This window comes from Rhinolophus sinicus, chromosome 1, assembly GCF_057876585.1.
Source record: "Rhinolophus sinicus isolate RSI-liver-muscle chromosome 1, RSI-T2T, whole genome shotgun sequence".
Classification (NCBI taxonomy): domain Eukaryota; kingdom Metazoa; phylum Chordata; class Mammalia; order Chiroptera; family Rhinolophidae; genus Rhinolophus; species Rhinolophus sinicus.
The window spans coordinates 42575579-42602489 of NC_142501.1; the positions used below are offsets into that span (position 1 = coordinate 42575579).

Sequence of the window (26911 nt, forward strand, 5' to 3'; positions counted from 1 at the left end):
TCTAGGTTATGTTGCTGGAATATAGCAATGGGAACTTGCTCAATTTTACTCGAAAATGCCAATTATTTATCAATGTGGTTCCTTTCTATTCCTATTTTTCTAAAGGTTTTATTTTAAACCTTGAAGGAATGTTCAAATTTATCAAACATCTTCAATATACCACTAAGATGACAGGCATTTTTTCCCCTCCTTTAGAAATTGTCAAAGTGGCAAATTATATTAGTTGATTTTCTAATGTTTGAACCAACCGACATCCCTAGAATAATCTAATCGGGTCATGATAACACTGTTTTAGTATCAAAATTATGTTAGCTTCATAGAATGCCTGGGGCCTATGCCCTCTTTTATCCATAATATGTAAAAGCCAGTTATATATAGTTATATAGATCAGAATTATTTGTTCTTAAAGTGTTTGATAGAACTTCCCTATCTGGACCCAGGATTTTTTTCAGGGAAGACTTTTGACCACTTTATTATGGGACTACTCAAGTTTTCTATTTTTCTCGAGACAGTTTTGGAAAAACTGTCTTTTTTTACTAATGTATCCACTTCACATAAATGTTAAAACTTACTGACATACAGTTGTTTGTAACATCCTATTCTTTTAAATTTCTGCTGTGGCTATAGCTAAATCTCCCTTTTCTTACCTAAAATGCTTTATGTGTACCATCTCTTTTGCTTGATCTGCTTTATAGCGCTAGTAATTTTTTTGGTGGGGTCTTTTTCAAGAACCAATGCTTAGCTTTACCGATCCTATCCATTGCATATTGTATTTATACTTTATCTTTAGGATTTCCTTGCTTTTTTCCTTATATTGGGCTTCATTAATCTTTAAATTAGATACATATCAATTCATTTAGTCTTTCCTTTGTAAGCTATTAAAGGTAATAACTTTTTCTCTACCTCTTTAACTTCATACCACCTTTTGATTTTCAGTATTTTGCAGTTTTTTGTTTTGTTTTTTTTGGGGGGTTTTAAAGATTTCTAATTTATATTACATCTTCTTCTTGGACCCATGGTTTCTTAATTTACAAACATATAAAGGTTTTCTATTATTATTTTGTTTTGCTAGTGTATATTTTAATTTTCTGCCCTTCCCGTCTATGGAGGTTTTATACTCTTATTTTTATTGATTCTTTTAGTGGTTACGTAATTAATCAAGTTCTAAAGTTATTCAATATATTTATTCTCAACAATGCAAAAGACATTAGGTCACTTTTAACTGTTGTCACTTCTATTACTTAGACTTATATGTTATTGATGTCATGTAATTCTCCTTAGTCCCACAACTACTGTCATTTAAAGCAATCAGTGCTTATTTAATTTTACCTAAATGTTTGCTTCTTACTTTATTTCTCCTTCTCAGAATTTTAATCTGGGATCTCTTTCTTCTTCCTGCATGATTTTCATTATTGTGGGTCAACTTGGCAGCTAACTCTCAACTTTTTTTCTAATCAAAAAGTCTTATGCCCTAATTTACAAAAGATATTTTTGCTACATATGAGTTGTTATCAAAGAATACGGTGAATGTTTCAATCAAAAAAAATGTATTAGGGGCCGGCCCGGTGGCTCAGCTCCGTGCTCCTGGCTTCGAGGGCTGCCGGTTCGATTCCCACATGGGCCGGAGGGCTCTCAATCACAAGGTTGCCGGTTCGACTCCCGCAAGGGATGGTGGGCTGTGTCCCCTGCAACTAGAAACGGCAACTGGACCTGGAGCTGAGCTGAGCTGCGCCCTCCACGACTAAGACTGAAAGGACAACTTGAAGCTGAACAGCACCCTCCACAACTAAGATTGAGGGGACAACAACTTGACTTGGAAAAAAGGCCTGGAAGTACACACTGTTCCCCAATAAAGTTTTGTTCCCCTTCCCCAACCAAAAAAAAAAAAAAAAATTTTATTGGGCTGGTGCAGTGGCTCAGGTGGTGGGAGCACCGTGCTCCTAATGCTGAGGTCACTGGTTCGATTCCCACATGGGCCAATGAGCTGCGCCCTCTAAGCTAAAATTTTGAATAGCTCTCCCTGGAGCTGAGCTGCCATGAGCAGCTGGAGGTTGGCATAAGCTGCCGTGGGCTGGCTACCATGTGCTGCTATGAGCGGCAGGTGGCCAGCATGAGTGGCCAGCAGCCAGAGAGAGCTACCGTGAGCTGGCCTACCAATGACTGGTGACCAACTGCCTCAACGTGTGTGTGTGTGTGGGGGGGGTGTGTGTGTGTGCAAGGCTCACAATACCAGCATGGGCCAGGTCCTACACAACTAGACTGAGAAACAATGGCTTGAACCAGAGCGAGGGGTGGGAGGCGGAAGGGGGGTAAAATTTATTATAATAGACAAACTGCCATTAATCCCCCTCAAAATTCTCTCGCTCACCTTGAACACATTTATCCCATTGTTCTTGCCACTTTCTGAAGCAGTTCTGGAAGTCCTCTTTCATGAGTGTCTTTAATTGCTCTGTCATGGCTACCTCGATGTCCTGAATCGATTCAAAATGTTTACCTTTCATGGTCATTTTGACTTTGGGGAAGAATCAGAGGTCTCACAGTGTAGATCCAGTGAATAAGGTAGGTGAGGACACATCATATTTATTTGACAGAAATTGCTGTTATCAGAAGCAATGTGCGACATGGAGCAGTGTCATGATGGAAACATGACACATCGTTTCTTAAATGCTTATAAAGACACTTACAAAAGACTTCCAGAACTGCTTCAGAAAGTGGCAAAAATGATGTGTTTGAAGCGAGGGGGAGCATTTTTGGGGTGTTAATGGCAATGTGTTTTACTGTAATAAATTTTTTTTAATTTAAACATTCACCGTATTTTATAATCACACCTTGTATATATAATATATACAATATAATCTCTAGGTTGAGAGTTATTGTTTCTTGGCCCATTGAAGGTATTCATCTCTTGTTTTCTGTTTTTATTCATGCTTAGAACTCAGCTTTGTGTTTGTTGTTTTTTTGAAAACAATATCTTTATTTGCTCAATGCTTAAAGAACAATTTTGTCTTTCATGTTCCATAGTTTCACTATGACGTGTCTATGGGTGAATTGTCTTCACTGATAAGATACTTGCTTTTAATTTGTTAGTCTCCTGAACCTGTGAACTAAAAAATCCTTAACCACTTCCTCTTGAATATCTTTCTCTTTCCTAGTATATTACCTCTTTTTGGACCTTAGGGTCCCACATTCACCTGATACTGACCTCTGTTTATACCTTATTAACTAGCCCACTTACCAACGCCATTTTTAAAGACTTAAAAATATGTATTTCTAGCCCTTTCATATTTTTTTTGTGGGAGACTTGGTCAGAATGAATACATAAGACTACTCCATTATAGGAAATTGAGGTTCCCTAACATGATTTTTATTTTAAATCATTTTTAATAGGATAAACACACAAGATCCCAACCCTCAGCTCAATTATTACTTCATCTACTTCCAATCATATATACTAATAGCAGTGTGCCAAATGCCATTTAAATGCTAAGGAAGTAGGAAACTGTTGCCTGTAAGTAAGAAGGTTTCCTGGTTAGAGAGATTATTTTCTATTGTTTTTTACCTTTTCCAATATGTAAGATCTAAAAACGAAAAAACTGGCGTTCTGTTAGAGCCAGAAGCCATCTCTGTATCTGAGCCATCATCTGACTGGTTACTATAACAAGGAGATTGAGCTGGGGAGGCACTTGAGGTGGTACTGTGAGCATCAGAATCTGCAATAAAGGTAAGATAGAAAAATTATAATTTCATCATATGCAGTTGCAACTAAGCCTCAGCATAAAACACTGTGAATGAGTCTGTAAAAAGAAGAAAAAAAGAATTTATTTTCTATTTACTAGTGATACTTGGAAGATATTTGTACTAAAGTGTTTCTAAAAAATGAGGACTTAAGCTTCCAGGAAGATAAGAGACATACTTTTCCCTATTCCTCCTGTTTTAATAAGTAAAACGAAAAACCCTGAACATTACATATAAAACAAACCTAGACTTTGTAAGTTGCCATTGGCTAGAAAGCTGGAGACCCAAAGAAGAACAAGGAGGTGAGTTCCCTAGTTCTTAAGCGTTTTCTTTTTGCCTCATAAATAGCCAACCCAGAAATGCCAATGGACATAGACATTCAAAAAAAAAAGGCAGCAAAAACCTGCTTTATCTAGTCAAAGGACCAGGAAAGGGGCAGCCTAGCAAGGCAGGTAACTTTTATTAGACAATAACCACTCCACTCCTGCCAAACACCACAGAAAAAAATGGACGCCTAGCCCCACCCCACCCCCAGCAAAAGCCAAGTAGGGAGTCTAGATTTCCATCCTCATGATACTGTTACGAAGACCCTCAACACCCCCACCTGGGTGGTGTCAGAATAAGCCTATTGAAGAGTTAAGACCTTCACTATGGCCCACCAGGAACAAGGGCACCCCACCCTGTGGGAGCTTTAACTCCCACCCCCACCAAGCAGCACTGAGGAGCTCCTCCCACCTCAGATGTCAATGGAGGCTGAGTGGAGAACTTGACTTTTAACACCACCTGGCAGTAACAAGGTGATGCCCCTCTCCCCCACATCTCCTGCTAGAAGAGTGTAAGAAGAAGAAGAAAAAGCCAGTTGAAGCAAAAGGTTTTAAATGAGATCCAGAGTCTCAAAACATAACTTTTAAGTATCAAAGTTTCAATAAAACATCACATATCCAGTATCTGGAAGATCTCAAACTGAATGAAAGGCAAGTAGATGTTAACACCAAGATGACAGAGATGTTAGAATTAGCTGACAAAGATTTTAAAGTAGCCATGACAAAAATGCTTCAACAAGCCATTATGAACATGCTTGAAATAAATGAAAACATAGCCTCAACCAACGGTGTCTCAGTTAAAAAAATAAGCTACAAAGAACAACCATGTGGAACTGAAATTTGAACTGAAAAAAATACAATAAATGAAATCAAAAGCTCAGTGGATGGGCTCAACAGCAGAATGGAGAGGAAGAGGAAACAATCAGTGAACTGGAAGAACAAACAACAGAAATTACCCAGCCTGAACAACAGAGAGAAAACAAATGAATGGAACCTTAGAGACCTACGGAACGATAACCAAAAAACCTACATTTGTGTCGTTGCAGTCCTGGAAGGACAGGACAAAGAGGGCGGAGGTGAAAAAGTACTCAAAAAAAATACAATGGCTGATAACTTGCCAAGTTTGGCAACAGACATAAACCTATAGATTCAAGAAGCTGAGCAAACCCCAAACAGGACATACCCAAAGAAATCAAACTCAGGACACATCATAATGAACCTTCTGAAAACTAAAGACAAAGAGAATGATACCTTATAACCCATCTTGATCTAATAAAAAATAAAGGCAATTCACCAGATATAAGCTAAATATAATTTAGTATTTTCGCCCTCAGAAGACTTCGTTAAATTTACAAGCCAGAAAGTAAATCTTTTGGTTGCTAGTCACTGTGCTATAAGGCATTACACTGCTCTTCCACAGCAAGATTAATGTCAAAAATAGGGGTTGAGCCTACCACACATCTTACCTTTAGCTAAAGACTATACCCCCCTCTCAGGACAGGTAGGTAGAGCAATCCTCCAATTCAGAGAACCAATCAAATATCTATTAAGTATCTATTATCCTGCATGGAAAGAAACAGACTAAAGAAAATATTTTTGAGTAAGGCTCACAACTGTTTCATATTAACAAAAGTTTACATAAAAAAGCATAAAATTAGATATCTAAAATAAAGAAAGCCCTATTAGTGTTTTTAATATGTTCATTCACTTCTAATATAGAATAACTTCCTAATATAGCTTAACTTCATAAAAAACAAACAAAATCTTCAATAGCAGGCTTTAAAGAAATAAGTTAACTGGAATGTTCCCAAATAATTAACAACAGCAGCAGTCAGCTCTATACTGAAGAAACCTCACTACCCTAAGAAGTGCTTAATCTCTAAAGCATTTGAAATTGCAGTTATTCAACCATTTATTTTCTACCTATAAAAATGGCCAATTTCATACAGTTTAATCTAATAACTGGGATACTAGATACAACTATATACAAATGCAGTATGAAAAACTCTCTTCTAGAATGTAGCAGGTCTGGAAATTCTTCAAAGATCTGCAATTTTTAAAATTTAAAAATTAGGTAAGACTTGGAAAGACCCAAAGGAGTAATTAGATACCTTACATGGAGTAGGCAGGGACGATGAGTAGGTAAGTAGAACACACTATGCAAAGAAGGGAACCGACTCAGCCCAAATATTCTTTGCCTAAACTAAGACCTCCAAATACTTGCTAGGGATTTTCAACTTTATTCTATAGCAACCAGAAGTCATTGCAGATTTTAGGAAGAAGGATGACAAAAAAGAATAGCTAACATTTATATAGGAATTTCTTTCATTTTGTTATTTTACAAAAAACCCTTTTTACTTGATTATCCCCATTTCTCTGATTAGGAAATTGTGGTTAAATAAATGTTAAGTGACACCAGGGTCATATATTTGTAAGTGTCAAGAACTGTAACTGAAATCCAGTTCTTCAAGTTCCAGGTCCAATGCCTTTGGAAAGAATGTCTCAGGAAGAGGAATACAGGTCAGGAACATGCAGGATGCAAAGAAGAAAATATATAACTGGAGGTGAGGAAACCGTTTAGAGGGTGATGTATAAAAATTCAAGTATCTCCTGTTTGGTATGTTGCACACGAGTGCTAACTATTCATGATGCACCCGGGAAAACCGTTTCAGTCTGAGCCTCCAAAACCCACGCACATTTCAAAAGGATTTATTTTCAGTCTCCAACCCCTCTACAACACAACTTTATCATAAAAATCTAAAATTACACTAGACATATTCCCTTAGGTAGGGCAAAAGTTAGTCAAAGATCATTTTCTCTATAATTAAAGGGAGGAGCTATATGTATATATGAATAATCAATTCCTGTAAACTTCAAGGAATGTAAAAAAATTACTATTTCCCTATTTGTTCACTAAAACATCTAGTTAGAATGGAGGGTAAAGTTAGTCTTTTTTCCCCTTGGATATAGCTGGTTAAGAAAGGGAATGTGTAAAGTTAACACACACACAGATTTGCCATTACCTAAGTATTTTACTATAAATGTATTAAAATATTTTAGCCAAAGATTACATAAATTAACAGAACAACTATGGACTGGTTAACATCTCCTTACTTGAGAGCACAGTTAGTAGCAGACCTGGAAAGACTTTTGACTCCTGGGATATTGGTTATACTGCTCCAGAGAGCAGGATGGTATTGAAAGAAAAAGCACAGGACTTTGAAGTTAGACAAACACAAGGTCAAATTCATCTCACCACTCTGTACTTCAAATAAATCACCACTCTGCACTTCCAGTGCTAATCTCTAAAACAGAAATCATTGAGATAATTACGTATGTAAAGTGCTTGGTAGATACACCAAAGCGCTCCAGAGATGACAGTTACCCTTCCTTCCTCACTCTACCTGGTCAGTAAATTTAACAGTCTCTCCCATCATTCTGAAACAAACGCTGATTGATCATATTTTGTCTAACAGTCCTACAGATAGTTTTTTAATCCTGAAAACTCCAATACAGGTCCACAACCCATATCTATAATTCTGAAAAAGTTCTAGAAACATAAAGTTTATCCCTAACCAATGTGACCACAAAATCTGGTTTGACTTGAACAATAATTAGGGAGCCAAACCTGACTCGCCTATTTACGGTTTGTTTATTCTACCTCTGCGAACACTATGTGAATACATTTTCATTTTCGCTGCAGAAATACTAATGTGCTTGATTCAATAGTATTGCCTCAGAATGCCCCACCCTGTGATACAATTGTTACATAATAATATTACATGCACTGCATTTCCTTTTCAAAATCTTAAATCTAGATGCCCAAATACATAAGTACCACTACAGGTGCTTTCACCCCAATAATGACTTCCTAAAAGAGTTTATGAACCAGATTATTAATTTGTCGGTCCTTTTCCATGCCATTACCCCACACAACACACTGTCCCCCCTAAACCTCAAGGTCCTGAGGCTAGCTTTACTGCAATATGTGAGTTATGATTTCTAAAGTTACTTTCCTGGGCTTTGGTCTCAGATTATCCACTAATCATTCATGTTATTTTCTGCACATCGCCAGGCCTCAATGTCCTTATGCATAAAATATCAAGTAAACAAGCTTGACAAATGTTTCTACAAAATTAAGATGTCAATAAAGAGATCATAGTGGTCAGAGTGGTCTTAGCACAATTTGAAGTGACTAGCTAGTGAAAGTATTTTTATGACATCAAAATCAAAGACAATGTTCCAAGATTTCATAGAAATGATATCTCTACCAAGTCAACATTCCCTTCCAACACTCTTAAAAAAAAAGAAAGCAATTAAAAAAAAAAAAGATCATTACATGGCATATGCCATCCCCAGGCAAAAATAAAAACACCTATTCTTAAGTACTCATGTTTCAGTATCAAACTTACTGTGACGTTTCAATTCTTTCTGCAGTTTGCTGATCTGGTTACTTTTTATCCTGTTTCCAGACAGAGTTTTCACTTTCTTTGGTTTCAGTGTAGTCTTTAGACTGGGTCCTGCCCTAGCATCTACCACCTGGAAGAAAATACTGAATATTTAATACCATCTAAAAAATGATACCTCCGTATTCCTTTGGTTCAGATAAATGTCTGTCTGAAGGAGCCAAATTAGAGAACCAGTTTTCTACTAGAGTGAAAGCCTATGTGCACTTAAAAAAAAAAAAAAAAAATCATCACGTGAAATTAAATAGTTTATCTAGTAGGGTGTTTTTTTCTTTGAAGTAGGTAATAGCAGGAGTATGCTATATAAAAAATTTAAATAGATTTATATATGGTGAAAATGACCCAAAACTAAGTAGGTTAAGAAAAATCGAACCTAACAACTAACATTTCTACAGGATGTTTTGCAGTTTACAAAATGTTTTCATATACTTTTGATTTTTATCTTCACCACAAAGCAGTAAGGGTGCTATTTTTGTTACTCTAATTTTAGGGTAAAGGAAAACAAGAGAAATTAAATTATGTACTTTGTCATTTCACTTCACTATGCTAGTAAATGGGCAAGGGTGGGTGGGGAGAGGAACAAGATTCAAATTAAGGTGTTCAGACTTATGCTTTAAACTCTTTTCACTAAACCTCCTAATCCCCAAGGTCAGTTAACATGAAGGCAATGGCATGTTGTCTCCCAGTCTAGCATGGACATTGGTCTAACCCCATATGGCCCCATTTCTCATGCATTCATTCACATTTACTACTTGCAGATTTCTATCCTTATGTAGAAAGCTTGCCATCACCTTTGAAATCACAATTTGGATCGTCTCCAGATAAGCTATTGGAAAAAAAATACCCTCACTTTTCTTTATAAGCTAACAAAAACCTAGCATGATATTGTAATAGTTACCAAAGGACTGTGTACGGCTAGTGTAGGGAAAAAAGTAAAAAATAAACACTTGCCTGCTTAAAAACAAGTATTTTGTATAAATGTCATAAATCTTCTGAAACTAGCATCTTCATACAGAAGAATTAAATAAGGCTTAACAGTGTTGCTCAGGTCCTCAAAAATATTTTAAGAATTCTAGTGACATAACGAGGAAGGGCAACCAGAACACACATTTATTATACATACCAGTTGGATCTCAAGTAGATTTAAACATACTTGTAGAAAATAACAACAGCGTCCATCTAAAGAGTAATTACTGTGTGTTATACTTTATATATTTCAGGTCTCACTCACAACAGCTCTGTAAGACAGCTATTAGCTTTGCACTTTATAAGTAAATGTAACTTGCCCAAAGTTCACATCTAATAGGTGATATAAAGGCAGGATTCAAATCCAGTTCTCATTCAAAAAACTATGTGCTCATTAGTATCAACATGAGTCAGGATAAATGTCATCATAAGAGATGAAAAAAGGATCCATGTCTAATTAACTCTAGGAATTTCTGGATTAAATCTAAAAATATGTGAAGTGTATATTGTGCATCTCTGAAATGGGGATACTGGATACAGCCTTAGAGAAATGCTACACCAAACTATTTTGCTTCCAAACATGACAAAATGTTAATTGATTATATCTAAGCAGCAACTACTATTTTTCTTTATTCTTTTCATACTTTTGCATCTTATGGACACATTAGTCCCTAAATTAGGGGGAAAACTAATGTTACTTTAAATATAATAGAGGTATAATTGAGAAAGATGAACTAACATGATTCCAGTTTTTTTTTGATCCTGCTGGCAATTTCTTCCATCTTTTCACAAGCAGGACACAGGCATTACAGATGTCTCCAGAACGAGTTTCATGCAACCTGATAAGAAAACATTGAAAACAATCAAATCTTTAGTGGTCTCCTTTACATTAAAGAATTCAAGCAAGTACATTTCTTTTAGAAAAAACTCTATCCATTTATAGTTTATAGATGCCATTTCTAATCATCCTGGATGATCCAGTTCCAGTGTTTCTATAGTATGTTTCAGAAATATAATTAACTTCTAGATCCAATGAACCAATTTGACGTACTGCTATTTGGTCGTTTTTAAAATAAAGAATGTTTTTAAAATTAAATAATAGTAAAATGTTTAAGACCTAAAGGAGATCCTGGTCACCATGATTTTGAACAATACTGTCCAATTAATCTTTCTTGAAATGTATAGACATTTCACAAGCAACAAAATGCCACCCTTTAAAATAAGGTGCCATGATATTCTAGTTTTACAACAAACAAAACCAGAGAGGCACTGTCATTTTGTTTTAATTATTATATTTGTATAAGGGGGAAAAAATATATAGGACCACTTGCCAAGCTATTTTTTAATGATATCTGAGGAACTTTCACTTAATACATTTTTCCAGTATTACAAATACATATAGAAAAATACTGATATTTGTTATGTACACACAATTGGAAATGAAAACATTAAGAGGAAATGTAATTTAAAAAGTCAAGGTGAGTGGAGACGCTTTTTCACAGCTTTCAAAATAACTACAAAGTCCAGGCTTAACAATAAATAATCAACAAATGTTTTGATAAGAAAAAGTGGAGAAACTAATTTCTAACATGGGAAATGGTGCAACGTTAAGAATTTTATCCAAAGATTTCTTGGAAAGTAAATTCCATTTTATTAAGCAGAGGTTTATTGTCAAAAGATAAATGAAAAACAAAATTACAAATGAATGCTAACATACCCTGACAGGTTTCAGGGCAGAACTTTAAGTCTTGTTAGTATCCTCAGCAGGTTGGGTTAAAATATATTTCTATAATTAGAAAAACAATACAAAGAACAGAAAACTATTGGGGGACAACCATTATAAGAGATAAGGGTAATTTTTTTACCATCTCTTTATACATACTGAAGTTAACAACAAAAGGGTTTGTTTGGTTGCAACTACAAAGGGCTTCACAATTAATTTGGTAGTTCCTCATAATCTGAAAAAAAAGATAGGCTGTCAGTATGTTTGATTGGTTTTAACAGCAAGGGCCTTAGCAGACTAGCTTAGAATATAAGTGATTTTAAATATTAGCACATTGCTCCAATCGCCTTGTTTGGAAATATTTCCATATGCTGTGATCTTTTTCACTCTAAGAATGGCGCAAACATCAGGTGATCTTACCCAAAACAGCTCTGGAAGTCCTTTTCATAACGTTTACTGTCAGTGAATCGAGAACTGGAGGACTTAGCTCTGCAAATACAGCAGCCCTCTATACTTCGGTACATCTTTGGCTTGTGAAAACCAAACATCTTTTCTTCTGGGCAATAGTCTGTAAAGCCAAGGGAATTGACACAGCTTTGTTGAGGGCTATTAACAAGAAACCATTTAAAAAAGAGCTCTCTGCTCCACCCCACCTCCCTAGTCACTTGGTACTACAGGACAAAGCCAGATCGAGGGCTCTGGGGAGAAGACCTCCTGGATCTTCCTCCATTCTTGGCACTATCATGGCAAATGTATAAAACACACACAATATCTCAGTTACTTAACAAGGCCTCTACTATCTCCTTGTACCCTCCTGGCGAACATTTATTCTAAAAATGGAGGGAGGGGGCATTTTTTAAAAATCAAGTTTTAAAGTAGAAAATACAACTGCCCCACAATCTTATAAAACAATGGATCACATACAGTACTGACGAACCCTAACATGTAAGTTAAGGCACCACCCTTTATTTTGCACCTTTGCATTAATGTGATTCCCCTTTGGGGAAGTTCTGAGCATTTACCAAGACCACTACTTGATAGCAAGCATACAAGTAGCTCAATATGCATCAGCCCACACTACTTTTGCCCTATGGGAAATTAGAGGGGATTTCTTCTGTGATAAATGGGAAGTTCTAAGTGGAAAGTTGGCCCTGAATTGAAACTACTGAGAGGAGGATGTAAAATTCACAAAAATCAAGGTTAGAATTTAAGAATAATAATTTCATAAATCCTTAAGACAAATTAAAAATGAGCTCATGTTGCCTGACTACTGGTCTGCTCCTCAGTTGTTCGAGGTTTTGGGAGCTCTTCGGTGAGGCTCTGTGCCTAAGAGCAGTAACAGTGGGAGGCCGATGTCCAAGAAATGTAATGAGATAAATTATGATTCCAATGATCAAAAAATCTCAATGATCAAAAAATCTCAACATAAAGCAAGCAAGGAAGAAAACAGCTCTAGGGCTAGATGCAGCAAAAATACAGCTGGCAGTAAATATGCACCTTAGCAGTCATTTAAAATATCCAAACCAAGGGCCAAGTTTACCAGAACATCTGGACAAGAAAGGTGATGAAAAGGCAATGAATATAGAAACTAAATCCCAATGGACAACTCCAGAGGGCAAGGGGGTGTGGGGTGGGGGTGGGGGGTGTCCAACTACAAATTATCACAAAAGTACCATATAAAGCAGCCATAAATTAATACCGATTAGATTTGTGCCCATAGTTTTAGCAGTTATAACCACAGAACACCATCTTTTTCAAGTTCTTTCAGAATTACACTAAAATATGAGTAAAATAAAAACTTCAGTATTTGTCTTTGGATGATCTCTTGCCTGACAGTATTCCAGTCCAATTCTGGTTAGCATACCAGAGCAAGTATTTATGAAAGTGATTCAGAAAAATCACCAATCATCCAGGGTGTGGGGTGTGTGGTGTGTGTGTGAGAGAGAGAGAGAGAGAGAGAGAGAGAGAGAGAGAGAGAGGCGCAGATTGGGGGATTCTGAAATGTGGACAGAGGATTTATAATTTGCTTTTAAGAAAATATTTTATTAGCAATTAATTAGCTAAACACTAAAGCTTTCCTTTTAAACAGGGACTACTGTTCAACAAGTGTTCATTAATGTTTTGTTGATGAGGGAAGCAGGCAAAGGAGAACAGATGGGAGGGGCAGAAAGCCATTGACGTATTTCAATAATTAAGTCTCAACTAAGTTACTTCAACTTAAGAACTGTTAAAACAAGAAAACAAAATATTCTTAGTTGATTAATTGTTTTTGTTAAAGGAAATGCTTGGGAATTTAACTCCTCCCCCCCCGCCCCCCCGCCCCCGTTTTAGAGGAAAAAAGTGAGCAAGGTACTCTATATATAGCAGGAAAAGGTGTAGTGAGGCCTGTGAAATAAGGCAGATATTTTTCTCTATTCAAACAACAAACCCACGTGATAAATTAAAAGAATACGGCCTCCTGAAGACATGTTCATGTGTGCTTTGGTAAAAACAATTTCATATGACACAGGATTACAGAAACTTTAAAAAGAGAAGTGCTAACAAAGTGTATGTCATTGCTTTAATTTATGTATTTCTGTTTTGAAGCAAAAATGTAATAATACAACCTTTTTAGTCCTCACACCAACCTGTGGGCTCTCCAAACTCCCCTAACACCCTCCATTACCATCAAGAAGGTCAGAAGTCCACAGTTCCTCTTACAGTTTTCAGCTTCATCAATAGCTCGAGGAAACTTCAGCCTCCCTTCTCAGCAAGGACAAAGGAAGTACAGCCAGAAAGGCCAGTTCATTCCATTAACACAGAGACCAAATCCTATTACAACAGATAGATTCCTATCTCTACCTTCACAATCCCCTTTCCTCCCCACAAATAAACAGGCCATCAAAACCGTACAGCATTCAGATCATCTCCAAGATATGAACTACCTTCACGGAGGCTGGATTTGACTAAGAAGCCCTAGTTTGTGTCAGTTATCAGGCTAGTAAGCTGTTAAGGAATGCTAGGGCTACAGCATTCTATAATGAGCACATACTGAGGCTTTCCTTATCAACAGCTGCTATTATGAATGAAGTGTTCATTTTCCATGATTATTTTGTCGGTGGGGATCTCCACAAGCCTTGCCCTACACAGTCCCCACAAGACATTCCACTCTTTAGTTGGAGGAATATTTTTCTTAAGACATCAGGAAAAATAAAATAGGCTGATGTCTTCTGATTGATCATCTTTTATGTAGCTCTGTGACCTTACGTTTCTCCTGACAAAATTCTTCCGCCAAAAGGAGAGGGATCCAAATCCTGGGGTTCAATCTCTTCTAGGCAGTGCAAATGCAGTCAGGTGTCCTGATGCAACACCCAAGTATTGCGTATGAACCTTATAATGGATGATTACTTAATAAACCTACTAAACCTTTTCTGAGCTTATTCCTGCACTTGAGAGGCACCTGGGAATCTGCAGCGAATACACAGGGGTTTCACTGTGGGCTGTTTACAGCATCCCTGGTTAAGCAGTGGTTGGTGTTGCCCAGAGATTAACTGAAAGTATTTTCACAAAATCTACAGACCCACTAATACTGTTTAAAACAAAAAACACCTACGTGAACTCTGGAAGAAAACTAAGAACACAAAAATGACTCTGAAACCAGCTTACTTTATATATTTGAGAAAGAGGTGGGTGGGTGTGGCACAACTTGATTTTAAACGTGGGATTTGTTATTACAACAAACCTAGTGGTTCTTCAGAATATTTCTTTTCTAGTCCCACACTTGTGCAATATTGATTCTTCCAGAACAATCTATTTTATTTGTTCAAATGACACGGTCAGTTATGAAACTATTTGTGACTTTGCATCTATTCTCATAAGCGAGACATCACTCAGCACTGTTTTAACAGAAGGACGCTAACACCATCTGCTTCCTAACTGATGAACAGTTACAGATGAGAGTGGACACCAGACAATCTCACCCGCATGCATGTGTTTGGGGAAAGCAGAAGAAAATTAAGCTTTTGAGATAAAGCCAAAAATCAGGAAAGACTTAAAATGCTGATTAAAAACTGTCATTTGTCTTCTAAAATTAAGATAGTTGTGATAGTTGCCAAACTCTGCAAAGCCACTGAATTGTACTCTTTTAGAGTAACTTTTATGGTACATGAATTATATCTCAATAAGCTTATTTTTAAAAATAAAAAGACTGGGTTAGGAATTCGTCTTTATTCATCTTTGTGACCTCAGCATCTAGAATAGTGCCAGTCACTTAGAAGGTACTCAATAAATGTGTTGATTAAACTTTTTTTAAAAGCTCTGCATAGCACTTCACATTTTTTAAAGAACTTCCATCCATATTATTTCTTTGGTTACCGTCATCCAAATAGCCACAAATTTTTAAAATACTGTAATAGTTAAAGACAAATAAGCCACACTAAAATTACTGTTCGGTTCAATTTAGTTCACTCTCCAAACTTAAAAAGATTCAAGTTAATAATAGCTAAGTAAAAAAAAAAACATTAAGAGAAATAACTGTTTACATGAACAAAATATACACAGACTACAAAAAGTGAATTTTTAAAATACAATTAATTTGAAACATTTGTTTTGATTGGTTTCTTGGGTTTTTTTTCCTACTTTAAATCTGTAACTTTCATATAAATCTAATATCAACTTAATGAGAAGATGGGGAATGCCAACTTAGGGTTGAGACAAGGAAAGGGTAAGGTAAACCCCTGTATATCAGAGATTATAAAAGGGCCAATTCTGAATTAATCTAATGAGATTATGAGACCAAAACGCAGGAGCAGTATCTTATTTTACATTTAATTCAAAACACGGAAGGTAAGTTTATTAAGTGCAATATAATACAAATGGGAAAGAAAAGGAATCTTCACAGCAATAGCCAATACTGAAAAGATGCTATTTAAGGAAAGTTTTTTAAGTAATTCTGAGCTTAAAGATGATTTCTTATAAATATTCAGCCCTCAAAAAGAATGCAGATCTATGACATGTGCATGGAGGGAACTATCCAAGATATTTTCTGTGAAATAAGCAAATTGGATAATAGTTACACAGTATAATCCCATAGCATGTTTTAAAAATGAGACCTCAAACAAATTGGCATTTGAAAATAGATTTTCAAAAAATAGTGACTAGTGGTTGTCTCTGAGGGGTGCAAGAATGAAGGAAGCTTACTTTCACTTTACTTTTTACTACCTTCTATACTGTCAATTTTTAAATCAAGAGCAAGCACCATGCTCCAAAACCTTAAGTTACCATCACACACCTTGCCTTAAGAGGAATCTGAAAAAGCCCAGAAAACTTAAACAAACTTCCTCAAAGACATACAGATAGAGATACACATTAGTAAATATACTCCATGGAAGAGTACAGAATAGTAAGATCAGAATAGACATAGAGCAGAATGGGAAGGAAACTGCAGAGAAGAGACAAGCAACAGATTTGTAAAGTGGGAAGGAAGCAGGAGTGAACAAAGACAAAACGAACCCAGCAACCAAAGGCAACTTTGCAGTGAAGGGGGTGTTATTTCTTTAGAACTGAACTTGAGGTGATAGGGTGATGGGAAAGAAGAGAAATAAACAAGAAAAACCACCTGTGATCAAAAGCTATGAGCAATCTTGAGCTGCTGTAATTGGTAATGCCACCCTCGACACCATTTTAGTCAATGGTATGCTATCTTTAATCACATATAAGTACAAGATCCAGTAAACACTAACAGTGTAACTGGAGCAACACTCTTCACAAAGGGTCAAAAAGGACTAAGTGTTTTGTGTTCTCTGGCTGCTAGGCCACTTGGTTGCAGTAGTCCCCAACAACGAGACATGTTTCGTCAGCAATTACGGAAAGCTACAGAGCAATTAAACACTATTATTATACCCCTCTTACCTGCTTCCAGATACCAGCCCACATCCCAGCATCAAAGATTCTGAATTTATTTATTCACTTTCAAAAGATAAATTTAAACTTGCAGGGAGAAAAGCTGACAAAGGAGTGGTGGACCCCATTTATTTGCCAATAGCGTCTCCAAATAGATACCCAGCCTTTGAGAAATTATATGGCAAAGTATTTATAACTGTGGCTGCCTACGGAATCCACAGAAGAGCCTAGAACTCATCCTACAGGAAAGGGGTCAAACTCAGAAATAAGCCCTCAGCTAAAATAACATGGGTTTATAAATTAAAAAAAAAAAAAAAAAAAAAAAAAAATCACAAGTGCAAGCAATTCCAGTGGAGAAAGTTGTAAAGATTGGAGAGATGGTGTTTATTTGCTTTTAGGAATGATTATCAGTTAGGAAACGTATAACTACTGAGTATGGTGAAAAGGCACTGTAATGAGTCGAGTTGGAATCTATTTCTGCTTTTGTCTTTACAACTGAATAGGAAGTCACGTCTAATTTTATTTGTTCCTCTGTAATATTAGGGTGAAATCTCACTTCTACTTTCCAGGGATGCTGCGAAGCAAGAGTAAAAAATATCAGTCTATGTATACCAGTTATTTCCTTGCATTTATACGACTTGCACATTACAGAAGTATAAACTGTATCCCAGGGTATGTCCAACAAATTAAACTGAAGGTACAAACCAGATTTCTGAAGGCTTTCTTTTAAGCCAAGGTCTGTGGGAAAAGAGGAATTTAGCCTTTTCAAGGAAACTTCAAGTCATGAAACTGGATCATACTCTTGCCTGTGAAGCTATTCTCCCCATTACTGACTGACAAAAATGTTAAGAAGGTATGGTAGCACACACCTGGCCTAACCCAAAGCTCAGGTAAGTTCCTTACACTCTCTGACCTTTCAATTTCCTCATTTAGAAAAGAAAGATAAATCCCAATTCTTCTGAATATCTGTAAAGCAGCAACACAAGGACTGGTACTGCAAACCTGTAAATGCCCTAATTGATTATAAAACCTTCTCTTCCAAGCATGCTCTTCCTGTGCTCACATATCTGGGTTATCACCCATACAGTCACACACAAAAACCTGAACGTCAACTGTGCTCTCCCTTCTCATCCTCTGCATGGCCCCCACTGAGTCCTTAGATTCTGCTGCTTCTTTCATTTCTCTGCTTCATGTCCCTCATCATGGTGCTTGAGCTCCAGTCAGGGCCTCAGAACCGACTTCCCCACATTCTTCAAACAGGTGGTATCTTCCTCAAGTTCAAATATTAATCATCTCTTCCAAGGTACCAACACTGGCTTCAGGATAATATCTAAACTACTTGGCAAGAAATTCAAAGCTTTTCAGGATCTGGTCCTGCCTACCAGCTGCTACCAACTCGGAATTCTGATATTCTAGGAGTGTCAAACCAACTTTAATAACTAGCCACATATCTCTACTAAGGCTATTATTTCTGTCTGATGGTTTCTCATCTATCTCCTTAACCTGAGAAATGCTGTAAGAATGATTTATTTTTACAAAATCTTTCCAGATCTTTATTAGAATAACATACAATATTTCATATACTTGTTTACTGTATTATTTATCTCCTCTACTCAATGGTAAAATAAACTATGGCAGGGCAGGAACTAAGTCATATTACAACCAAGCGCTGATTATACATAGTACACGGAAACGGGGAATTTGCTAACTACCCTTAGAGTGGGGTAGCCAAAATAGATCTGAACAATATATTTAAGGGCATGAGAAATGGTGTCCACAATAAAGATGTGTATTAAAAAATTAATGTTTTGACAGGAGTCATTTTTCTTTTAACATTGAGTCTATAGACTTTTGTAGGAAAAAAAATTGAGGCTTAAAGATTTTAAGGAAATGTAAACTGAAAGAATTATTTTAATTAGAGATGATTAATGAACAACTCAATGCTTTCATTAACAATTGGTAGAAAAAAATACTGCTTATTTCAAGTAGGCATATGTGCAGGAAGGGGAGGTTAGAATAGTGTGAGGAGAAATGAATCTTAAAATGAGTTATTTATTTAAACTCAGCATACATTATCATCAACCAAATTAAAATAACATCAAGCCAAATCAAACTTATAGGTAGGAGCAACTAAATACAAGCTAGAAATGAATTATTTTAGTTCAATTGCAACTTTTGTATTTGAATATGTAATAGCAAATGTGCCTGTGACTTCTATATTTCTGGTGCAAAAAACTTCCAGTGCTGGAAAACAAACTCCCTTCTTTTGCACTACATGCATTTCCAGATGATTTCCATAATACAGAAAACCTTAGTTACGGATTCAATTAGAGGAGAAACTGGAGAACCAAAAGACAACAAAGTATTTTCAAGTTATAACTACCACCACCCTCCCCGCCCCAGTCAAAACTAAGTGTGGGAAATCCAGGACACTGGTGGACAAATCAGAATGAAAGAAAACGGCATTTTCTAGATTTCCACAGGACTTTTTGATGTAAAATGGTTGAATCAGAACTGGATAGGCAACCAGGAGCTGAAAGTAGTTATTGAAGGTGGGGGAGGGGGCCAAAGACACTCATTCTTTCCACTCAGCATTTACTGATTATTTCCTACAGCAAGGTAAACCCACCCAGGCCTGTTTTGTTTTCTGTAAAATGTTGTGAGGATAACAACAGCCAATGTTTACCAAGCATATAACTTGCTTAATTATTTATAACCCTATGAACTAGGCATTATTATCGCTATTTTGCAGGTAAGAAAACTAGATCACAAAGTAACTTATTAGGATGATCAGGGCTTTGGAATTTAGGCATTTTAACCCAACTTCTGCACGACTACCCTAGTGCCTCAACAAATGTGTTTTCTTCCTTTTCAGATAATTATGTTCCTAACTTATCTTAAGGAAAAGAGAAAATAATCTATTTTTAAAACAACCTACTACGTGCTTGGCATGGTAAGTTAATTAATATGTCCTCATCATAGCTTATAAAGTTGGTTTAGATTTCAAATAAGCGTAAGGTTTTCCCAGTGAAAATTTTATTTTACATGGCAAATCATTCTCAAATTGCTTTTCTAACATAAATCTGCTTAAGCCTCACGAGCCAGGTTTCCCCAGGTCCTAATTACAACTCTGGGGAAAAGTGACTATCCAGGTTCCAGATCTACAGAATTAAGTATACTGTGCAACAGCAGCCTTGAGGTTCTAAAATATATTACCTATTGAACTCTCATCTCCAACCTCCAGCAAAAGTAATGCAAAAAGGGAAGGCAGCAGAGACTTCGTGTGTCTTTCCCACTCTCAACTTACCCACCTTGATAAACAAAATCTCTACTGCACACATCATGATATGTAAAACAAAACCGACTAAGTTCTATTATATACTGTGTTTGAAAATATCCCAGAATTCTTAAATTCTATCCGGAACTCGACTATAAAACACTAATTAAGAAAAACAAAGAATCTATGTATTTGCAAAATACTTCATGTGCATTTTAAACACAGGACCCAGAGTAATAACTGCCCAAAGGGAAACCATAAAGTTATTAAACCCAAAGTTTTTCATTTTGACATGCTATCTACTCACTTCAGAAATGTACTGTTTGTTACTAATATTGGTTGCCATTAGGTATTTGTAATTTAGCCAACCAAAATTTAGGAGTTTATTTAATAACAAAACAATGAAAAGTACAAAACAGACTTCAATTTGTACATATTTTTTATGTGTGTGGGCGTGGCATCTGAGGAGACTATTATTTTCCAGTATTGACCACTTTTAGATTCTAACCCTTAAACATGATCTAAATGTAGGAGAAGTCAGGAAAGAAGCTACCGACATGTGCTGCTGCTTATCGGACGTCTAGACTGCAGGCAAACCCTAAATACCAAAGAAGCATCCATGTGTCAAACCAGCATAAATTTTGAGCTATGCCTGGGGCCACAAACCCAAAAAAAAGTTAGCTTGAAAAGAAAATAAAAGAGGGGTAACCAGAAGGTCAACCCAATTCACAGGAACTAGGACGAAGCTAGCAGGGATAGCTCGCCACTACCCTGTTGTCATCCCCCTGCGCAGCTTCCTCCCCAACCCCCATATTTAATCTCCAAGAAAGGCCCAACTCCTTATTTATACGCTTCTTCAAGGTCATCCTAAGATAATGCAGTGAACAATCACCACACATTGAGCCAAGCAAACCTTCAGGGCCAAGAAAGATCGCCCTTCCCCAAATTATTATAAAAATACTTCAAATGCCATCAGGCTTTTCTCCAGCTCCACCAGAAACAAACTCCCAGGCTTGAATTTAGATTGAGCAACTAATAAACGTGTTAGGTTTTGCAACAGAAATTGTTAAAAGGCAAGTCTGGCGAACTCAAGTTCAAAAACAGGTGCTCTCAGTGTAGTTTTACTGACAAGGTCAAATTTATTTTTTAAATAATTATAAGAAAATGGGAGGAGGGGGAGTGTCCTTAAACTTCCTTCGGACAACGTGAGGAGCTCGGGGAAAGGACTGCTGGGGTGAAACTGTGTCGCACAGCGTCCACCTTTGACTAAACGGTAATTCCTCGTCTAGCAATAGAGGGTGAGAGGAAGAAAATAAAAACAAAGAAACCTACTAGGGTCACAGTTACCAGAACAAACTCTGCACCTCCCTACCACCCCAAGAAACCTCCCACCCACCAAAACAAACCTCGCCCCTCCGGGTTCCCCCTCCCACTCATAAACACACAAAGAAAACAGCAGCGTGCACCAGTCGGCCACAGTCCTCACTTCCCTTTGTAGGACAACCGAGAGCCCCGAAACTTCCTCACGGCGGTTTTCCGTGTGTCGTCGGGGCTGGGTCCCCTGAACGTGCGAGCCAAGCCTCAGCTGCGGGGATTGGGGGTGCTCGCCGCATTCACCGGTTTCCCCGAAAGCAGCAAAATGCCTCCCCCGTCCTCCCACGGCCGTCGGGTCCCCGCCCACGGCCTTTGGGTCTCCCCAAATTGCGCTTCTCCCTCGTGCACGCGGTGACCGCCGAGAAAGAGGCAACAAGGCAGCAAATACAAATGCTCCCGGGTGCATTTGTTGGTAAATAAAACAACTTTGGTCGGGAAGAAAGTTCCCGTGGAGAGCCGCTGGCCCTGGCGAGGGCAGCCGGAGGTGAACTGCGTCCCGCCTCCTCCCTCACCTGCGCCGGAACAACGGGCCCCCGCACCCTCCCCGCCGCCCGCCCAGCACGGCGCCTCCCGCAGGCCGCGCCTCCCGCACGCCGCGCTGCCGGGGCTTGTTCCTCCTCATGGCTTTGCCCTGACGTAATTCAAACATGGCAACAGTTCGACTTCAAAGGCGAATCCACAGACCTCCCAGACTCAGGCTCCGGGCCGCGGGTAACCGGCCAAGAACTCGGGGCCACAATCTCGCGGCCCCTCAGCCGTCGCGGTATGCGGCGCTGGGGCTGAAGCTGCAGGACCCCAAGATACAGCTTCCCTCGCCCGCCGGCACGGAGCGCGGAAGCCTGCCGCCTCCCAGTGCACCAGCATGGCACCTCATACAAGTAGCGCCGCCAAAGTTTCCCCGCGAGGGGCTGAGGGACAAAAGCCCCTCCCGAAACTCGCCCGAACTTCGGGGGGCCCAGCCCGCACGGCCCTCCGCCCGCAGCCGCCCTGAGCGCCAGCGGGGCCCGCATGGGCACATGCAGCTCTTTGTTTTCTGTCCAGCCCGGCGCTGCCTACGTGCAGCATCAGGATGTCGGATTGTTTCCCAGGGACGAGACACTTGACGATCACCCCGGGGAAGGCTTGGGACCCCGCGCCCGAGAGTCCGGAGCCCTGTCCTGCCGTCCTCCCCTCAGCTGCAGACCCATTTCATCAAAGTTTGCCCTGTCCTTAATAAGAAACGGCCGGATTACCCGCCCCGCACCCGCGCGGAGTTGGCGACTTTCACTCTGCTTTTTAAACTGGCAAGACGCCATCATCAGCAAATCACATTGTCCTGCCAGGCGGCCGGACCCGACAGCGCCTGCATCTCACTGCTGACCTGGAGCTGGACACTCCGAAGAAAACCAGGTCGCAGCCCCAAGCACGTGGTCTGTCATGTTCAGCACAAAAAGGAGTGCCCTCCGGAGTTCTCTCACTCCTAGGGCGCAGACAACGCCGCTGACTCCATCCCCAAGTCAACTGGCTCTGACTGGCCATCTTAAGCCGCACACGGTCGCCCTAGAAAGCCCTCGCCGTGGCGCCCACAGCTACGCTACAGGTGAACACACTGCGAACAAAACTTGAGGCTCCACAGACACATCGGACACCAGCGCTGCTTGGGCGCGGTCGGGGGAGAACAGGCGTGTGGGAGCCGCGGCTGTTTCCGAGAGGCCGCGTGTTGCTCTCATTGTCGCATCCGCATCCCTCCGGAGTTCGGCAAACAACGCCACGCCGCGTGCACTCGGCAACCCCGGCACCGACCCAAAGGCCGATTTAAACCCCCTCAAACCCGCCAGTTCGCAAGTAGACAACTTAGTTTCCGAGCGAATGGCGTTTATGGTCCACCCTTCCCAAAACACGCGCGAGGAGCTGCAATAAACTAAACCACGAGGTTCAACTACGGCGCCCGACCACTCCCGGGCGCGCGCCCACGCGATGCACAGACCCGGGCCCCTCCACAATTGCCAGCGAGTCGTTTTCCTCTCGGGCCTTTTAGCCACGGGCTCCTTGTCGCCTGAGAACGCTGCGACTGAGAAAAGTCATTGTCACCTTCAACGTGGATCCCTCAACTCCAGCGACTCCGCACTCATTTCCAGGCTCCACTCACTTCCCCCACCCCAAGACTTTCGGTTTGCCTTAAATCCCCTCCTCAATTAAAAAAGACACACTAAACGTGTGCATACAAAAGAATATGGGGTCTCAAAATCACGAAAACAGCGCTGCCGGCAATGCCATCTCCAAGACAAAACTTCGTGTGTGTATGGAAGGACTGGGGGTGGGGGGGTGAGGTGAAAAGAGGGGAAAAAAAGCCACTGAAATCAAAGCCTTGTGAGACAGTTTTGCACCAGAGTAATGGTTAGAGTCACTCACCTTCCAAAGGCAACCGTTCCACGCGCAATAACGTTCCCGAAGTGCGGAGTGCACGCCAGGCCAACCCCCCCTCCAATCGTTCCCTCCTCCTCAACTGCCTTGTCTAGAAAGATTGTCTCCAGCAGTTCTGCAGTGGCTACCGCTGCCCGGGAAGGTGTAGATTCCGCTTTCCCTCTGCGCACGCGCGGCTCCCGAAGCAAAATTCTCCTGAATTGAACTCATTTGCATACGGGCGCGCACGCGTCGAAGGCGGGGAGGAGAGAAGGCCTGGCGGCCGCGCGCGCGCTCCCGGGGCCTCTATTGTCCTTTTAAGGGGAGAAGCGCCGTGGCGCGGGAAACGCGGCGGCCTAAGGGAAACTGGGGCGGAGACTGCTTACTATGGCTGACGTCACATAAACAAACGCCTCCTGTCTGGAGGCTGTGGCCAAGGGGGAGTGGCGGGATGGGAAAGGCGGAAAGGTTAGCAACCGAGGGAGAACACTAGACTGCGTGACGTGCTTGCCACCCTGAAGTTCTTAGGACGCACTATTTCGCGTTGAAAAATAGTTTTGAACGCTATTTTGCAAAATTTTCATACCTGTGCCCAGTTTCTGTCCTGAAGTGATAGGGGAAGTGGTCTTGCAAGCGCCCAGGCTGAATTTATAAATCTCCCAAGTTTCCTAGATTTTGTTTGAAGTTGGGTTTTTGAAGCTTTTTTTAATCCTGCGGGGCCAGCAGAGGTTTATTTTTCGTGTGGTTTTAATGAGTCGTTTAATAAAGTCCCATTTGACCCTCAATCCATTCACTAACTCCCGCCTGCCCTCCTCAAACGGTAACCCAACCCATAACAATCCAACATTTTTTTTTTTTTTTTTAAGGAGGCTGTCGCTCAGAGTGGCCCATGCGGGGATCAAACGGGCAACCTTGGTGTTATTAGCACTACGCTCTAACCAACTGAGCTAACCGGCCACCCAATAATCCAATTTTTTATCTCCACTTTGGCCTTAAGATTTCAACCCTGTGTGAGTTGAAGGGTTGTTAATTTCCATGGAACCACTTTTCTAAAAGACTAGATTACTAGTCAGTAATCTATGGATGTACATACCTCCTCCAGCTGTTTATAAAGTGTTTCAGTCATCCAGAAATAATACTAACTGGTGGTCTTGGGGATTGAAAAAGTAGCCAATGAAATGTAGACTTCCTTATGGAGTATAAGTCAACGTACAATTTAAACTCTTCTTGCCCCAGGAGGACAAAACAAACAAACAAAACTGAAGTAACTTCTCAGATTGACAAATGAAAAATGAAAAACAGAATGATGGTGATACACGTTTATTCTGAGAAAACACCTCAGACCAATAAGCTGAGAAGCTGATTTAATAATAGAGGGGGTGGGCGTTGGGGACAGAGGAAGGATGTTTTCCCCAGAAACTTGATATTAGTCCCAAGCTACAAACGTGTGGGCATCAACCATAAAACTTAATCATCTGCTGACAAGTTTCACTGCTTTCATTGTAGTGTCAACAATGTGCATTTAAATAGATGCTTCTGAACCGCTCATTTAATTCAACAGCCAATTCCTAATATATATATAAGACAAACCCACTTCTGAAATCTTCAACTAAATGCTTCTTTTTCTCTTTAGGTTCTGTAACATATGATTTCTGTAACTGTATATGAAAACTCTATGTTAAATACCTGTAGAAAAAAACTGACACCTCACACTTAAATGTGAGCTCCCTAAAGGCAAGAATTTTATATTGTATTCATTTTTGTACTCCAGTGCATAACACAATGTGCAGCAAATTAACTCTGAATAATTCCTTGTAAAATAATAAATCAATGGATGTTTTCAAATTTATTATAGGTTTCTCTCAAATCAAAACAACTTTAGCATTTTTGTATTTAACCTAAAATGAGTTTGGAAGTTATAGTGTTCACCTCAATTGGTATGATGCCTCTCCTTATCATAATAAATAAAACGGAATAAGCTTAAGAACTGTTTCTGGGCTTTCATTGGTGGCAAAATGGACCCTGAGCATAAACTCCGAACTTCTTTTTGAAGAGAATTTTTAAAAGTTGTCCTGGGTTGTCTCAAGTACTTATTTGCTTTATGACAGATCCTCCAAAAATAATTTCAAATTATTATATGCTTTTGAAAGTATGAAAATTGCACAATTTTTCAAACTTCAATTATTGCTACAGGATATATCTATATATTTTTATATAAATATAGAAATTATATATGTATTTATATAAATCTAAAAATGTACCTCGAATGCCTCTTCTCTTGAACATTTATGTAAAGCATATATATGGTAATCCTAGGATGCAAGTAGGTTCAAATGTGCAAGCAATGCAGGAATTACAGTATTTAGGATATACTGTTCAGATAAAGTACCTGGAAGCTTCAGAGCTACTGAGCTAATATACAGCAAGACATCCTCTGCTCTCAAAGTAGAGGTCAAGAAGTAATCTGGGTAATTTTTGTAGGAAAGGTAGCAACAAAACCTTAAAGAGAAACTCGAGTTCCATAGAGTCTTAAAAAAAAAAAGAAAAGAAAAAGAAAAAAAAAACCACCTCCTGCTATTTTTGAACAACCAGGTACATTCCAAAGGTTCTTTTGTTCATTTTGTTGCTTGACTGCATTGTTATGGCTGACTCTATCCAGGACAAACAGCTCATTTATGGGCTACTTTAAAATACTATTACCTAAGTAGTCCAAGTAAATTTTTCATCAGGAAGAAAGGGAGAGAGGGAGGGAGGGAGGGTGGGAGAGAGGGAAGAAGGAAGGAAA

The 26911-nt window shown here is 39.2% G+C and overlaps 1 protein-coding gene across 6 annotated transcripts in view; it reads right to left on the minus strand.

Moving 5' to 3' along the window:
* Window positions 1–24434, minus strand: part of SINHCAF (SIN3-HDAC complex associated factor) — a 50904-nt gene extending 26470 nt beyond the window's left edge. For 5 of the 6 annotated variants that reach the window (XM_088798739.1, XM_088798733.1, XM_088798728.1 and 2 more), the window contains exons 1-5: window positions 24136–24434; window positions 11634–11781; window positions 10230–10329; window positions 8471–8597; window positions 3560–3710 (exon numbers count right to left, since the gene is read on the minus strand). In XM_088798739.1, coding sequence (XP_088654865.1) covers window positions 3560–3710; window positions 8471–8597; window positions 10230–10329; window positions 11634–11761 — 506 coding nt within the window. In that variant the 5' untranslated portion in view covers window positions 11762–11781; window positions 24136–24434. Of the gene's footprint in view, window positions 1–3559; window positions 3711–8470; window positions 8598–10229; window positions 10330–11633; window positions 11782–21856; window positions 22224–24135 lie in introns of those variants that run through there. The other variant, XM_074325846.2, reaches the window with a different exon arrangement.
* Between the last annotated feature and the right edge of the window lie 2477 nt (window positions 24435–26911).